General features: G+C 45.3%; 1 protein-coding gene across 25 annotated transcripts in view; it reads left to right on the forward strand.

Moving 5' to 3' along the window:
- Window positions 1-16151, forward strand: part of ZMYND8 (zinc finger MYND-type containing 8) — a 125358-nt gene that overhangs the window by 49499 nt on the left and 59708 nt on the right. For 24 of the 25 annotated variants that reach the window (XM_053890176.1, XM_053890179.1, XM_053890175.1 and 21 more), the window contains 6 exons: window positions 310-423; window positions 3361-3453; window positions 4635-4722; window positions 7186-7241; window positions 11290-11367; window positions 12412-12527. In XM_053890176.1, coding sequence (XP_053746151.1) covers window positions 310-423; window positions 3361-3453; window positions 4635-4722; window positions 7186-7241; window positions 11290-11367; window positions 12412-12527 — 545 coding nt within the window. Of the gene's footprint in view, window positions 1-309; window positions 424-3360; window positions 3686-4634; window positions 4723-7185; window positions 7242-11289; window positions 11368-12411; window positions 12528-16151 lie in introns of those variants that run through there. The other variant, XM_053890193.1, reaches the window with a different exon arrangement.

The following is a 16151-nucleotide window of genomic DNA, read 5'->3' on the forward strand; positions in this document are numbered from 1 at the left end:
AATCGTGATTTTTCAGGTCCCTGCCTACTTGCATCTTTCTCTGATTACGTCCTCTTCATGAGTGCAAAACCCTTCCCAGATGAGGTCATCAGTGGATTGATGTGCCTCTTAATTTTTATCTACCGATTCAGTGTATGATCGGGTAGATTGGGGTCCTTCTCAAGTGAAACAACCAATCTTGTTTGGATGGAAAGGATTGTTTTTCTTTTTATATGTGCCTATCGGAACACGTAAAAGGGAGGAAAGGGAACTATGTATGGGGATAGTAACTTTTTTCTAACCAGACGTTTGTGTGATTTTGACTTGTAGAAGATTACAGTAGCAGAATGCATCGAGACTCAGAGTAAAGCCATGACAATGCTCACCATTGAACAGCTCTCCTACCTGCTCAAATTTGCCATTCAGAAAATGAAACAGCCAGGGGTAAGAAGAAAGTTCCTCTTGATACAAGCATAAGTGGGAAATAGTGACTTTTGTTATTTTCTGTTAACGTTCTGAGTGGTCTCTGCTTTCCAGACACCTGTGCGAACTCTGGGCCTTCTTAGGTGCCCGGTTCAAATACCTGTAAATTAAATACGAGGTATGACGACGTTCGGTTAATTCTCTCTGGTGAGCACTCTGTGTCCCCAGGGAGTGTAATCGGGAAATGGCATACAGTAGAAAGTTGGTGGGGAATTTAAAATTCTGATTGGTTGTGAAGTGAAGCCTCATACCCATACCCCATCAGGTAAGGAGCTTTTGTGTTTCTTCCCTCGGGAATTAGTAAAATTCCATTTCAACGACAGCATGCAGTACAGCCGGTTTATTTAGAGTCAAGGTCTGATGATGGAACCTCCAAGTAAAATGCAACCTGTCAAGAGGTGGAGAATTTGGTTAAATTCCTTCAGTTTTGAAACGGGATTTGATGTACAACCCGTGCCCCTTAAAGAAAATCCAGATGGGAAAGCAGGGGTGCCACATTTAGCCGGCACGCACTGTTTACCAATGCTGCCCTTCCCCAGAGGCCTGGTCACATCATACACACCCACGGTGGTGTTACTTTTTTTTTTTTTAATTTTTTTTAATGTTTATTTTTGAGACAGTGCGAGAGACAGGAGTGCGAGCAGTGGAAGGGCAGAGAGAGGGAGACACAGAATCCGAAGCGGGCTCCAGGCTCTGAGCTGTCAGCCCAGAGCCCGACACGGGGCCCCAACTCACGAACCCTGAGATCATGACCTGGGCTGAAGCTGGACGCTTAACTGACTGAGCCACTCAGGCGCCCCTGGTGTTACTTTTCATGTGACCTTTTTCAGGAGGACGGTGGTAAAATGCCTGGTTCTTAAAAATACGTTGTGCCCATATCATCACCATGTTAGGACATTCTACGAACAGACGAATCTAGAGAAACTTGAGGGTAGGGTTTTCCTTTTCTGATTTGCACAAAGGCACCGTATGGGCTAGTCGTGACCCTTTGTTAAACTCTCCAGAGTCTGCTTTCTAAGTCAAGTGAATATACGGCCAGGTTGAAACTCAGGGCATTGAGTGTAGCCCCTGTGGCCTCATTTCTTAAAAACAACAACAAACCTCCAAGCTTTTGTTTTGAGATTAGATTCTGAAATTCGATACCATGACAGGAATTCAGAGCGTGCCAATTGGGTGTTGCTAAATTGGGTATCTGTTTGTCTCTTTAACAAAAATCTCTCTCAATGGAAGCAAAAGCCTGGATGGCCTCAGTTTGGAAAGAAAAACAGTTCTTTTTTTTTTTTTTTTTAAACTGTAGAGTCGTTTTTATGTTGAGTGACAAGGAATTACTTCCTGCTTTTTCATAGGCTAAATGATATCTGCTGAGGACTGTTTACAAAAAGAATAGATTCATGTGGACTTCTCAACACTGTAGAATTATAAGCCAAAAAGAAAAATCGAAGAAGGCATTAATTTCTCACATAAATTGTTTGATGTAAAATCAATCAGAGCAGAAAGTTGCTGATGATATTGAAGCATCTTTTTTAACTTGGAATGGCCAGACACTTTCCTTCTGGGCAAAAGAGGGCTCCCATGACAGCAAATGGTAGCCCTTTCAGATGCCTTGCTTGAGTATCATTTGGTGTTTCATTAAATCTTTTAGATATTGACAGATTGATTTTTAAGAGCTTAAGATTTTATTTTTATTTTTATTTTTTAAAAAATATTTTTATTATTGAGAGGGAGAGAGACAGAGAGTGAGCAGGAGAGGGGCATAGAGAGAGGGAAACACAGGATTCAAAGCAGGTTCCAGGCTCTGAGCTGTCAGCACAGAGCCCGATGGAGGGTTTGAATTCATGAACCAGTGAGATCGTGACTTGAGCCAAAATTAAGAATCGATGCTCAACTGACTGAGCCATCCAGACGCCCCAAGATTTGACTTTTAAGTCATTTCTACACCCAGTGTGGGGCTCGAACTTATAACCCCATAGATCAAGAGTCACATACTCCACTGACCAAGCCAGGCAGGCATTTCAAATCTTTTGGATTTTTTTTTTTTAATTAAAAAAAAAAAAAAAAAATTTTTTTATTAAAAAAAATTTTTTTTATTAAAAAAGGAGGAGGGGGAGGGGCAGAGAGAGAGGGCGACACAGAATCCGAAGCAGGCTCCAGGCTCTGAGCTGTCAGCACAGAGCCCGACGTGCGGCTTGAGCTCACAGACTGTGAGATCATGACCTGAGCGGAAGTCGGTTGCATAACCGATGGAGCCACCCAGGCGCCCCTCTTTTAAATTTTTAAATATTGGTAACACCACCCATCGACAAACCGGGCCTTGCATTTTGAGCTGGTTCACGTAGGGCTTAAGAGAACATGGATCAATGTGAAAAATGTTGACATGGTCCCTGTGTTGTGGGTAATTTGGCTTCTTAACAGGGGAGCAAAATCTCAGTGTCTGAATTTTCCCCCCAAGTGTAAAATATCTGTTGGCACTTTAGGGGGACTTTATTTACTGTGTCATCCCTAGGTGTGACTAGATTTCACTGACAGTCCGTTTTGCAGGATTTTTGCAGGACATTGATAAGCCTTATTCACCATTCACGTTCAAAGTAGCTGATTGTGTGTTCTCTTGTTGATCTTAATAGAAGAGGACAGGACCTGTTAATTTGGGTATATATTGAAAACAAAACAAACCACAAAACCAGAACAGCTCCCATGATGATTGATGACCATTCAGAACTAGAACTTGAACCAGCTTGGTACTCCCTAAGGTCATTCCTGTATGGAAACGCCTAGAACTGTATCCTCTGAAAAGTTGTCTCCATTTGAAAAGTACTTTGTTGCTATTAATACTCTGTCTTCCTCAGTAATGATGGGTTTGTGTGTGTGTGTGTGTGTGCACCTCTTTTCTTTCTTTTATAGACGGATGCATTCCAGAAGCCTGTTCCATTGGAACAGCATCCCGACTACGCGGAATACATCTTCCATCCTATGGATCTTTGTACATTGGAAAAGGTTGGCCTTCATCAAAGAACCTCACCGTTGTAGCCCCGAATTATCGAGATGCCTAACGACCTTTCCTCACTTCCTGTGCCCCATCTCAAGTTAGATGGTTTCTCTACCTTTCCCCTGCGCCATTTTTATTTGGATGGAAGAACCATTGATCCTATAACTTCTGTAACATTCTTCCAAGGATTGCAGTGGAGTGCCGGATGCTACTGATCAGCTCCAAATGTTACTTCTGCTGGTGATTGCAGCTTTATACCTGAAAAAGTCACACTTCTACGAATTAGTGATTTGCTTGATTTGAGGCCTGCTTACTCCTCTCTCTCTGAGAGGTGCTAATGAGGGCAGAAGGAAGGAGAAAAGAGAAAATGAAGTGTTTGGAAAACCTTCAGATGGCTGATAAAGACGTGACTCCCTAGAACTTACTCTACTGATACGGATATGTCTTTAATGCCTGAAGATGTTTTTTAAGAGTTCAGGCTAGAGTTCCATGCCGAAAATTGTTCTTGGAACACTTTAGATTATGCACATCACTCTGGTGCTGATTTTCAAATTTTTGGCCCCAAAATATGGATAAAGAAAAGCATGGATCCGGAGAAAACATTGTATTGTTTTTATTGCTGACCACTAAATGCTGAGTCAAACCTGTTTTGGAAAGTTGCACACACCCTTATGGTATTTAGAAAAAGAAGGCATTAAAAAAAGACAGGGCTGGAATCCTAGCTCCATAAATTAGTAGCTTTGTAGCTTTGAATCAGTTCCTTAATATCACCATACCTTAGTATCCCTGTATGTAAAATTGGGATGATATCAAATGTGTCATTAAGTTCTCCCATCACAAGGCTCACGTGAGACTATTACAATTAATCATAAACATATAAACATATATAAAATATCCTGGTTCATTGGAAAGGGCTGCTGGATAAATGACAGTTGCTTATATAAGAGGCCAAAATTCAAGTTACTGTGATGAATTCGGTGACTTCCTTTTGATAGGATTATAGATCTCAAATATGATAGCATCTTGGGAGATGGGTAAACGCATTCGTTAATTTGGCAAATGACTGCGAAGGAAATAATGCGCGGGGGAGAGGAGAAGGGAAAAAAAATGATGTGGGGACGCAGGTGTTAATTGGCTGCAGCTTGTATAGACCCGTGGGTTATTATACTCCTTGGCTTTTTCTCCCCAGAATGCTAAAAAGAAAATGTATGGCTGTACAGAAGCTTTCCTGGCCGACGCAAAGTGGATTTTGCACAACTGCATCATTTATAATGGAGGTGAGTGGCTCAGACGGCTCCTACAGAAGAGCGTGTCATGCCCGTTCGCCCACCTTTCCAGAAAAATCTTGCTTTTTTTTTCTCGTGTGCCAGGGCCAGTCACTGAGAACGTTTGTGTACAGATTGCTAATGTTTATCGGTAGGGGATGGTGGGGACTCTGCATTTCAAGATAATGAGTTGATAATCCACTTCCCCTGTACCAGCAAATCCACCTTCCTCCGTGTTTTCTGTCCTCATAGATTAGTTTTACATAGTCGAGAATTTTATATAAATGGAGTCCTAGTGCATTCTTCTGTGTCTGGATAATTTCATGCAGTGTAGCTTTTTTGGGGGGGGCGGGGTGGCTAGAGCATGTTTGTCTCAGTGGTTTTGTTCCTTTTTATTGCTGTGAGTGGTTTTTCGTGGTATTCACCTACAATTTGTCGATCCATTCCCTTTGTCGATACTGAAGGATATTGGAGTTGTTTTCCGCTTTGGGCTGTTAGGAATAAAACCGCCGCGAACATTCTTGTACAAGTCTTTGTGTGGATACACATTTTCATTTCTCATGGGTAAATATCTAGGTGTGGTAGGGCTGCTCCGTAGGTTTATATTTCAGTTTACGAGGCATTTTGGCAAACTTTCTGCAGAGCGATTGTATCCTTTTACCCTCTTTTAGCCACGTGTGGGAGCGTCTTAGTTGTTCCCCATTTCCAGCACTTGGTATTGTCTGTCTTTTTAAGTTTAGCCATTCTTGAAGGTATGAGCGGTTACGGTGGTGGTCATTTGCCTTTCCCTTATGACTAACGGTATCGTGTTCCTTTTCATGTGTTTATCAGTCATCTGTATATCTTTTTTGGTAAAATACGTATTCAGATCTTTGGCCAATTTCAAAAACTGGGTGGTCTGTGTTTTTATTATTGCATTTTAGGAGGTCTTTGTATTCTGGATAAAGTTGTGTCAGTTGCATTTTTGTGGATTGAATCTTCTGGACAGAATGGAAGAGAATTTCCATTAAAATCTCCTCTCGTGGCACCCTTCATGTTGCCCTACCTTCTCCCACAGTCCTCTCTGTCTACCCTCTGGTCACGTAGAGCTCTCCGTGTCCTGCCCCTTTCTGTTCCTCTTGTTCTCTGCTAGAACACTGCCTTGATGACTTCCTCATGTCCTTCAGTGTCAGCCTGTCATTTCTCTGAGGTGCCTTCCCTTGTGACCCAGAAGGTGCTGTTGTTAGGAGATCTCACAGGACCTGTGCTTCCCCATGGTAGCGTTTATCACACTTCCTGGATGGTGCTATTTTTATTCGTTTGAGTTCCTCACCAGGATGTAAGATCTCTCTCTCTCTCTCTCTCTTTTTTTTTTTTTTTTAAGGATGTAAGATCTTTAAGAGCAGAAGCCCTGCCTTCTTCCTGTATAGTCCTAGTGTAGATGGTTAGCTCATGTGTAAGGGAAGATGTATGAGTGGGTGGATGTCTGTTAAAAGCACGTGTTTTACATTATTAGCTCAGGAGCAGGGCCAGACGTGTGGGGAGGGGAGAAAGAGGCTAAGGGGCACTTGGTTGAAAATCTGTGTAAAGATTATTAACTCAAATATATAGAAAGGCTGGGTAAGATCGTGTAAACAAGTGGATGAGATTAGGTGGCAGAAAAATAGCACAAGCCAGGTTGGCCATTGGCCAAGCAGAGAGTAGAGACTAGAGAATGGGAACTCCTTTCTGGTCTGAGGGGGTCACCACTGGATAGAGTTATCAGATCTTGTGAGTTTTTAAAGCAAGCCAGCAATCGAGGAGTGTGTGTGTGTAACATCTTTTTGTCAACAAGTTTATGTTTTCTGAAAACACCATAATGTTTGAAGAAAGCACAGTTTGTTTGTTTGTTTGTTTGTTTTTTGCCATCCTGTCTTCTGGTTTAGCAAAGGTGAGGGATCTAGAGTTAGATCTGGGGCAGATTTTCAACTCATTAGCCAAGTAGTCCCGTGTAAACAACGACTCCTGAGCCTTGACATACTTATTAATGAAATGGGAACATTCATACCTGCTTCCTGATAAGGCTTCTTGAGTTAATAAGAAAATGTATTTTGAGGCACGAGACGTAGCAGAGCTACTCATTTAATTATTTTCTCTCCTCTGTTGCCCTTCATGGGCTGGAGTCTGGAACAATGGGTGAATAAGGCTCCTTTCCACTAATTGGAGCCTTTTGAATAGAAAAGCATCTTCCAAATGTTCATCTGTGAACTGTAGGAATCCCACACAAATTGCTCAGTTTCAGAGAGAACATTGAGGCACCAAAGACTGGTCAGTGTTTCTGGGAAAAGTCACATAAGTTAAACTGATATTAGGATCCAGAATCCTGTGTTTTAGCCTTTAAAAGCTTAATCCTGGGGAAAAGCAAGTTGAAAGGTTGTTAGGGGAAGTGTACTCCCAAAGCCGCGTGTTACAAACGTGTTTCCATTTGAATTAATCATTATTTTCTTATTCCCTTAGGAAATCACAAATTGACCCAGATAGCGAAAGTAGTCATCAAAATCTGTGAGCATGAGGTATGTGTTTCTCACTGTCCTGTTTTAAATGCACCCAGAGTGAGGGGCTGGCGTGGCTGATTTCCATTTGCAGAATCTCTTAGTGGGTAACGGTAGCTGTTTTGGAATTTGTTGAGGCATAGACGGTGCCCCCGTAAAAGTGACGAAGAGGGGATCACCCCCGCCCCATATGCCGGAAATCAACGCTATCTTAGCCGTGATCTTCAAGAGGTGCAAATGACCTTTTATTATTCAGGCTTGCGTCATGGTCAGGAACGAGGCATCTTGAGTTTTCTTGGTTGTGTAGATGGGGCTCTTAATTTCTTCACCCCATAGTCCGAGGCGTTGGGCCAGGCCCCTTTTAGTCTTCTTGTGGAAGATGTTTGGGTTTTAATGGTATTTGGGGGAAAGGTTTTGACTGTTTCTCAGGGAGTGGCCTGCAGAGTCCTAGAAGTCAGTTCCTCTTAGAAATACCCATGGTTTTGATGGTGCGGAAGAAGTGAACCTCCTGGGCCTACCCTGAGGCCCCAGTGGTTGTGGGATAGTCAGGGAGCAGAATTTATTAGACCCCAGTGTAAGAGTTGAGAAACCGAGCTATAGCAGATTTCAGCCTCTTGTGCACTTCACTCATTCATTCATTTGTAAGGGAAACATTTGGATACCTTAGGATACTGCCATTTTTGCATATCTTTATTAAATTTTTAAATGTTTATTTAATTTTGAGAGATAGAGACAAAGCGCGAGTTGGGGAGAGGCAGAGAGAGAAAGAGAGGGAGACACAGAATCTGAGGCAGGCTCCAGGCTCTAGGCTCTGAGCTGTCGGCACAGAGCCTGATGTGGGGCTTGAACCCACAGGCTGTGAGATCATGACCCAAGCCGAAGTTGTACACTTAACCAACTGAGCCACCCAGGTGCCCCTTACTTATTAAAATGTTTTAAAATGTATTTTAGAGAGAGAGAGAGAGAGAGAGAGAGAGAGAGCAAGCAAGCATGAGTGGGGGAGGGGCAGAGGAAGAGGGAGACACAGAATTTGTTCCAGGCTCTGAGCTGTGAACACAGAGCCCAATGTGGGGCTTGAACTAATGGACAGTGAAATTATAACCTGAGTTGAAGTCGAGGCTTGACCAGCTGAACCACCCAGGCACCCTTCTACCTATATATATTTTTATTATTTAAAAAAAAAATTTTTTTTAATGTTGATTTATTTTTGAGGGAGAGAGAGAGGGAGAGACAGAGCACACGTTGGGAGGGGCAGAGAGAGAAGGAGACAGAATCCGAAGCAGGCTCCAGGCTCTAGGCTCTGAGCTGTCAGCACAGAGCCTGATGTGGGGCTCGAACTCACGAACTGTGGGATCATGACCTGAGCTGAAGTCGGACGCTTAACCGACTGAGCCACCCAGGTGCCCTACATATTTTTTTTAATTAGAAAAAAATTTATTTATTTTGAGGGAGAGAGTGATTGTTCACGGAAGGGGCAGAGAGAGGGGGAGGTAGAGAATCCCAAGTGGGCTCCATACCATCAAGGTGCGGAACCAGATGTGTGGCTTGAACTCACGAATCACCAGGTCATGATCTGAGCCGAAATCAAGAGTCCGTTGTCTAACTGGCTGAGCCACCCAGGCGCCCCTTTTTCTAAATGTTTTTATAGAGAGAGTTTTATAATCAACGTTTTCACTTAAGAGTGTTTTCCCAGATAGTTAAATACACAGGAAGAACAGAATTTTTCATGGCTTTTACGATGATTTTCTTAGTATAATTGTTAGGAAGGCATCTACGAGGTCTGAGACTATACACATAGCAAAGGATTCATGTAGGTATTTCCTGATTGATTTCTAGAAAAGTTGTAGCAACATGTATAACAACCTGGGTAGTTTTTCTGTGTCCTTTCCAGTTTTGGAAGTTATAATTCAAAAAATACGTGTATCTATGTTTTCCCTGCAAGATGGCATCTCACTGTGATTTTGGTTTGCATGGTTGTTGTTTTTTTTTTACACGTTTATTTTTGATAGAGACAGAGCACAGGTGGGGGAGGGGCAGTGAGAGAAGGAGACACAGAATCCGAAGCGGGCTCCAGGCTCCAGGCTCCAGGCTCCAAGCTGTCAGCACAGAGCCCGACGTGGGGCTTGAACTCACAAACCGTTAGATCATGACCTGAACTGAAGTCGGACACTTAACCGACTGAGCCACCCAGGACCCCCCCCCCCTTTTTTTAAGATTTTATTTATTTTTGAGAGAGACAGAGTGTGAATAGAGGAGGGGCAGAAAGAGCGGGAGACACAGAATCTGAAGCAGGCTCTGGGGTCTAACCTGTCAACACAGAGCCTGACACAGGGCTTGAACCCACAAACTGCGAGATCATGACCTGAGCCTAAGTCAGACACTTAATTGATTGAGCCACCCGGGTGCCCTTGGTTTGCACGTTTCTGATGACAAGTGATGATATACTGTTTCTGATATGTTCATTGTTGGCTTAGAGTTTTGTATGAGTGAGTTGTCCAGCTGCTTTCCCCTTGGGGATTCCTTTGTTTTCCTGGATTTGGGAGCTAAAGCCTACGTGTTTAATCAGTGGGTTACCCCCAGGTGGAATTTACTGGATGCAGGTACTCTGTGCCTGGCATTTCTAAATCTACCTGTTGGTGATACATTGCCGCTGTGTGGGCTTCGATGCCAGGGCTGCCCTGGACCTTATGTTACCACTTTGTTCTTGCCAGTACCTTCAGAATAGCCCATAAGTAGAGTGAGTAGGAACAGGAAATATATGCCACCACTTTCTTTCTTACTTATTTATTCTTTTGCTCCTTTATTCAGTCATTTATCCATTGACCTTTGAGTTAGTCAATTATATTTATAAAATTATTATTTAGTAGTATATTGAGCAACTGCTTAGTATCTGACACCTTACATGATGCAGAGATAAAGAGAAAAACAAGTCTTTTGATGATGGGAAGAGAATAGGAACGAACAGGGCAATGACAGGTGAAACACGTCAGCTCTGGAGCACGTCTGCCTGGGTTCAAATCCTGGTCCTGCCCCTTTGCTGCAGAGAACCTTGGGCGGGTTTCTTGACTTTCTGGGATTTCATTTTTTCCATCCGTAATATGGGGGAAAGAGCAGGCCTGCCTCTGGAGGATGTAAAGAATGAATGAATTAGTACCTGTAGAACACTTTGATGATCCCAGCGTAGATCTCTGATAAATGTTAACCAGTGTATTGATCACTGTGTCACCTAACACGTTTTCCATTTATCTCCTATAATCGTTGTCTATTTGGTAGGTATTGCTCACATGACCATTCTGTAGATGAGAAAATGGAGGCACAGACAAGATGAGCAACTGTTCCTAAGGTTATAGAGCTAGTAAATGGTGGAGGCTGAAGTGAGATCCAAGAAAGGGGCTTGTGGGTTCTAAGTCGTACTTAGGTCCCCTAGAGGAATGTATTTTTTCACAGGGAAGGACAGTCGGTCAATTACATAATTTTTAGATTGTGGTCCATTTAGATAAAATACCACCTGCCCTGGATGATGTGACCAGAGCTGGGTGGGAATTGAGCACAGCGAGCAGAAGCCGGGGTATAGCTGGAGGTGTTGGGGGAGCTCAGACAGGTCGGCCTAGGCCTGGTCACACTCGGTGTTGAAGGAGCTGATCTGGAGTTTAGATTTATTTCCTTGTTAGTTTCTCAGCCTTGTACTACTGGCATTTACTCTGGAGAATTCTTTGTTCCGGGGACCGTCCTGTACCTCCTAGATTCCATTTGCAACAGCCAACCGTCAGATGTACAAGGTGTGGACGATGAGCAAGATGGGTCTGGCCGCTGTGTCTTGGGGGCTGGACCGCAGTGGCAACCAGAGTGGGAAGCTGGTCCAGATGTGGTCCAGAGAGGGGTGGTGGTGGCTCGGGCTGGGTGGGATCTCGGGGGTTGGTGAGAGGTGATTGGATTCTTCTCCGAGGTGTTCCCCACTGAGGGACTTGGTGTAGCTAATCTTAACTGCTAATATCCTCTCGCATTCCTTGAGCGTCTCCAGATGTGAGGCCCCTTGCGTGACACATCCTAACATATTTTTGTTTTACAGATGAATGAAATTGAAGTATGTCCAGAGTGTTACCTAGCTGCTTGCCAGAAACGAGATAACTGGTTCTGTGAGCCTTGTGTGAGTTGTATTTCCTTTCCTTACTTCATTTTCAGAACTCATGCCTTAGAGGACTACCCAAGGCCCCCTTTTCTGGGTGGCTTATTTGATGAAACTTTGGGAGAAGATTTTAAATAACTTTTTTTTTTTTTTTAAACCAATAAAGTAATGGCAGAGTGAAAGTAATCCAGGTGGAATAAACATCTGGGGCTGAAAATCCATGTGCCAGAGGGAGCACTGTGATTTCCTGGGTTTATTAACCGCGGGCAGACTGCAGGCTAGAGAGCAAAATGGGGCTCATTAGGGAGAAGGCAGTGAGGTAGTGAGAGTCATAATGAAGTGTGTTCTTTGATGAACCTGTTTTGAGAGAATTGGAAGTATGCCTCTGGATTGGCTCTGTGGTGTTTCCCAAGTGGGCGGTTTGGGGTGGGGAGATGGGAAGAGATAAATCACCCTGTTTTCTTCATCCATCTGTATTTTCCAAACCAGTGTTCTGCAGAGAGAAGGGTGTTCCCGGGGTGGGCTGGTGGGTGAGTGGAGGTAGGGCTGGAGTTTACTGGGGGGTGAGATTGGGCAAGTAACGTGGAAAAGTGAAACATAGTTTACGTCTCTTCCTGCCTTTGGAGATGAAGCCCCTGAAGAGTTGCAGCCCTCAAGAGAGAACAAAGGCGGCTCATACTGCCCTTATTAAATGCTGGATACAATGCCCATTTAATCCTCCGGCTTAACAGAGGGTGTAGGCATCGCTGTCTCCATGTCGCAGGGAGAGGTGGACACTCTTGCTCACGGCCACCTAGGTTAAGGGCGGTGTGTTCAAGCCAGTGTTCCAGCCTCATCTCGTCTGTGGTTCGTTCTTCCCTGTTTTCTCCGTTCACCCCAGAACCAGCTTCGCCCGGGCCTCCTGGCCTCATGCCCTCCCAGGGAAGCCCATTTGGGAGACCCTGCGTGGAACTGCTCCTGTTCAGCTGGTGGCCTGGCTGTCTCTGCACATACGGCAAGCTTTGTATATGGCGCGTCTTGCTGTCCAATACGTACAAACTCTGGATTTTGTTTTTCTTTTCCCAGAGCAATCCACATCCTTTGGTCTGGGCAAAACTGAAGGGGTTTCCGTTCTGGCCTGCAAAAGCTCTGAGGGATAAAGATGGACAGGTTGATGCTCGTTTCTTTGGACAACATGACAGGTGGGAGTCAAAACTGGCTGCAAATGTACAGCTTTAACTGAACCTTCGATAACTGTGACGCAAGCAGGGGGCGGAGGTATTATCGTGTCGTTTATTGTCGCGACACCAACCAGTGATCTTGTAGTTAAAAATACTGCCCTGTGCTGCGTTCCGGCTGATAATGTGTGTGGGCTTCGTTTTTTTCAGGTATGTGAAGAGAACAATCATGCTTTCGTAGTTGCGTTGATGAAGCTGGCACCAGAATAGTTTCCGTGGCTATTTTAAGTGGTGCTGTTCTTTTTAAATTTCGTGGAGTAAATTGAACCACCGCACAAATTGCTTTTCAAAATAATGCTTTCAGGGATCAGAAGTATTTCCACAGATTGCCAGTAAATGAATCTCTTATCATTGTGCTGGGTGGTTCTCTCTCCTGTTGCCTTTTTCTCTTAAGCCAAATAGGACATTATAAGAGGTGGCTGTTTTAACAGGTGGTAGCCCTCCCCCCGCCCAGCGTTTTCTGCCCTCCCCTCTCCCTCGCTCGCAGGGAAGTGAATTGTTCTAGCTCTTAGCAGTCTCCTATCCTATGGGCTTGAGAACAGCAGGTGGACCCAGATGAGCAGCAGTTAATATCCTATTTCTCTTTTAGCAAGTTATGTGAGGATCAGATGAGGCAAAACCCTTTCCAGGCGGCTACCAAGCGGTTTGAAGAAGTGTTTGAGTGTGTTGGGGGAGAAGACTTAAAACTCTGGGGGCGCCTGGGTGGCTCAGTCGTTCAAGCGTCTGACTCTTGATTTCAGCTCAGGTCATGATCTCATAGTCCGTGAGTTCGAGTCTTGCGTTGGCTCTGTGCTGCCAGCATGGAGCCTGCTTGTGATCTCTGTCTCCCTCTCTTTGCCCTTCCCCAGCTCGCGGTCTCTCTCAAAATAAATAAATAACCTTAAAAAAGATGTATCCTAAAAATTATACACACCGATAGAATATACAGAAAGTACGGTTTATAATATCAAACACCCGAGTCAGAGCTGTTACTCTGTTCACTTTGCTTGTTGCCTTGCAAATAAAGACAGAAGAGTGATTGGTAATCTGCGAAATCATTTACTAGGAATCCTTTGTCTGGAGGCAAAGTGGAAATTAGCTGGGATGGTCCTGGGTTTGATAGGAAGTCTTTTGCTCTATTTGATTTTGGACACTTTGCTGGAAATCTTTGGTGCTGCCGTGGGTCAGGCCACGTGCTGGATGCTGGGGATACGGGAGTGAGCAGGACATCGTCCCTGCCCACCTGAAGGCTGGCATCCTAGTGGGAAAGACACCCAAGTAAATACCCAAGTAAACACACAGGCAAGGTGATCTCAAGGGCGGGGGCTTAGAGAAGATCTGGGTGGAGGGACAGAGCCAGCCTGCTGTTTCTTGGGGAGAGCTGGGACACAGTGTGGTTTGGACAGGAGAGGGGAGGAGAGGATGGTAAGTGATGGGTGGGGAAGGGGGCACGGTCTGGATCACACGGGCTGTGGTCAGATTCTGCCTTTGCTTTGAAGGGCAAGAAGAATTCGTGTCAGGCTGTACATCATTGTAGCATGGCAAGAGTTAACCATCTTGATGCTTCGGGATTATTCTCGTTCTGTGATATAACCCAGTGTGGATACTGGGGATATAGGTGGGTGGGGGAGATCCGTGCCTGCCGCCATGTACCAGATATGTCCCAGACTCTTAAGAGTCTTGGATTCTGTTCTTAGCTGAGCCCACTCTGCATGGACATCTTACTCCTGCCTGTCAGTTCTGGACGGTCTTGGGGGGCATGAGCTCTGTCAGCCCTGTTCCAGAGGCCATTTCCCCAGAACTGGACGGTGTAGGTTGGTTCTGGGTGGGAGCTGTCGTGGAAGCTGGGCCCCTGCATTGGTGAAAAAAGCCAGCGGCCCATGTCTGATGCCCACGATGTTTGTCTAACCCCCTCTGTCTTTTGTTCCCTCAGAGGGAATGTGCCCAGCTGTTGGCTCGTTTTGGGTGTGGGGAGCCCCTTACGGGGAGCGATTAAGGGCACTCCATGGGGATGGGTTAGGGGGTGCAGGAATGAAGTCACTGAGAGCTTGGGGGAAACCTGAAAGGAGGAGCGTCCCTTCCTCCCAGGAGATGTTCTTTTTATTTTTATTTTATTTTATTTTATTTTTTTTAATGTTTTATTTATTTTTGAGACAGAGAGGGACAGAGCACGAGCAGGGGAGGGGCAGAGAGAGAGGGAGACACAGAATCCGAGGCAGGCTCCAGGCTCTGAGCTGTCAGCACAGAGCCCGACACGGGGCTCGAACTCACAAGCCGTGAGATCATGGCCTGAGCCAAAGTCAGACGCTCAACCGACTGAGCCACCCAGGCGCCCCTAGGAGATGTTCTTAAAGCAGAACTGGCCACACCCAGCAGCCCAGCGCAGAGGCTAAAGAGAATGGATAGGCTCTTTCTCCGGGAGCAGCTTTGGGACTGTGGAGCAAAACAGCAGCCTGGTCCTGTGCAAGCAAAGTAGGTCAGGAGAACAGAGTAAGAAATGTCACAGCCCGTCACGTGTTCATCGTTAAGTTAATAAATACTGGAGCAGGTCCCGGGAGGCTTTTGTACAGATCAAGGCGTGTTCGGAATAGTCTCCTAGCGTGCTTTTTTGTCCCTTAAGAATGTTTGCCTTCTTGGGATTTGATTTCACAGACACACACACACACACACACACACACACACACACTCACACTCACACTCACGATACTGTACAAAAATCCAGGAGATATCTTATTAAACGCGCAAGAGCGAGCTGGCACGAATTGAGTGCCTTCTATGCACCAGGCACTGTTTCAAGTTCTTTTTGCAGCTGCGGATTTATTCCCATTTGACTGAGAAGAAACCTTGAGGCCCCAAGTAGGGTGTAGCTCAGCCCTGTGACTCTGTGGCCTCTCAGGACATTGACCCCAGAGGCTTTCTTTTGTGAAGCAGATCAAGTTTCCCTTCAACTGTGTCCTGGGCCTGCTTTAAGGAAAAGAAACCAGGTCCTGAAATCACTGGCAGGTACCTTCATTGAAGGTTCTTGAGACCTTGGCAGGAGACGGTTAAGGCCCTGACCCCAGATAGAAGGCGGGCGGGAGGGGACACAGTGACAGTGGCCCGCGGCCAGCTGGCTGGTGATCTCCTGGTGCTGCGGGGACTGGTCTAGGTGCATTTCATTTGCTCCCCTTGACCCCGTCCCGGGAAGGGCTCAGCCTCCATTTTATCGATGACAGAGCGGAGGCCAGCTCAGGGAAAGGGAAGTCATTTGTCCAGGAGTGGCGGGGGGACCCCGTCTGTTCCTCAGAGCTGTCCTGTCTCGTCCAGACTCCTGCTCCCCCAGTTGTAACGGCCGCGGACTCTCACCCAGAGGGCATCTGTCTCCTGCCCTGCCTCGTTCTTGCGGTTCCTCAGGTCTCTGCAGGATGACAGCAGCTAGTTGGGGTGATGAGAAGCTGGTAATTTACAGCACGTTGAGAGAGCAGTTAGATATTTTTGGGGTGTTTGGTTTTAGTTTGTGTCACGACCTAGTTATCACCATGAGTTGCAAACCTCCATCCTCTGCCCTGAATTTCACCCCATGCACACGCTTTTATTTCTCTGGGCCGTTTTCTCTTCAAAATAGGAACG

Source organism: Panthera pardus, unplaced genomic scaffold, assembly GCF_024362965.1.
Source record: "Panthera pardus isolate Hobbes unplaced genomic scaffold, ASM2436296v1 HiC_scaffold_25, whole genome shotgun sequence".
NCBI lineage: Eukaryota > Metazoa > Chordata > Mammalia > Carnivora > Felidae > Panthera > Panthera pardus.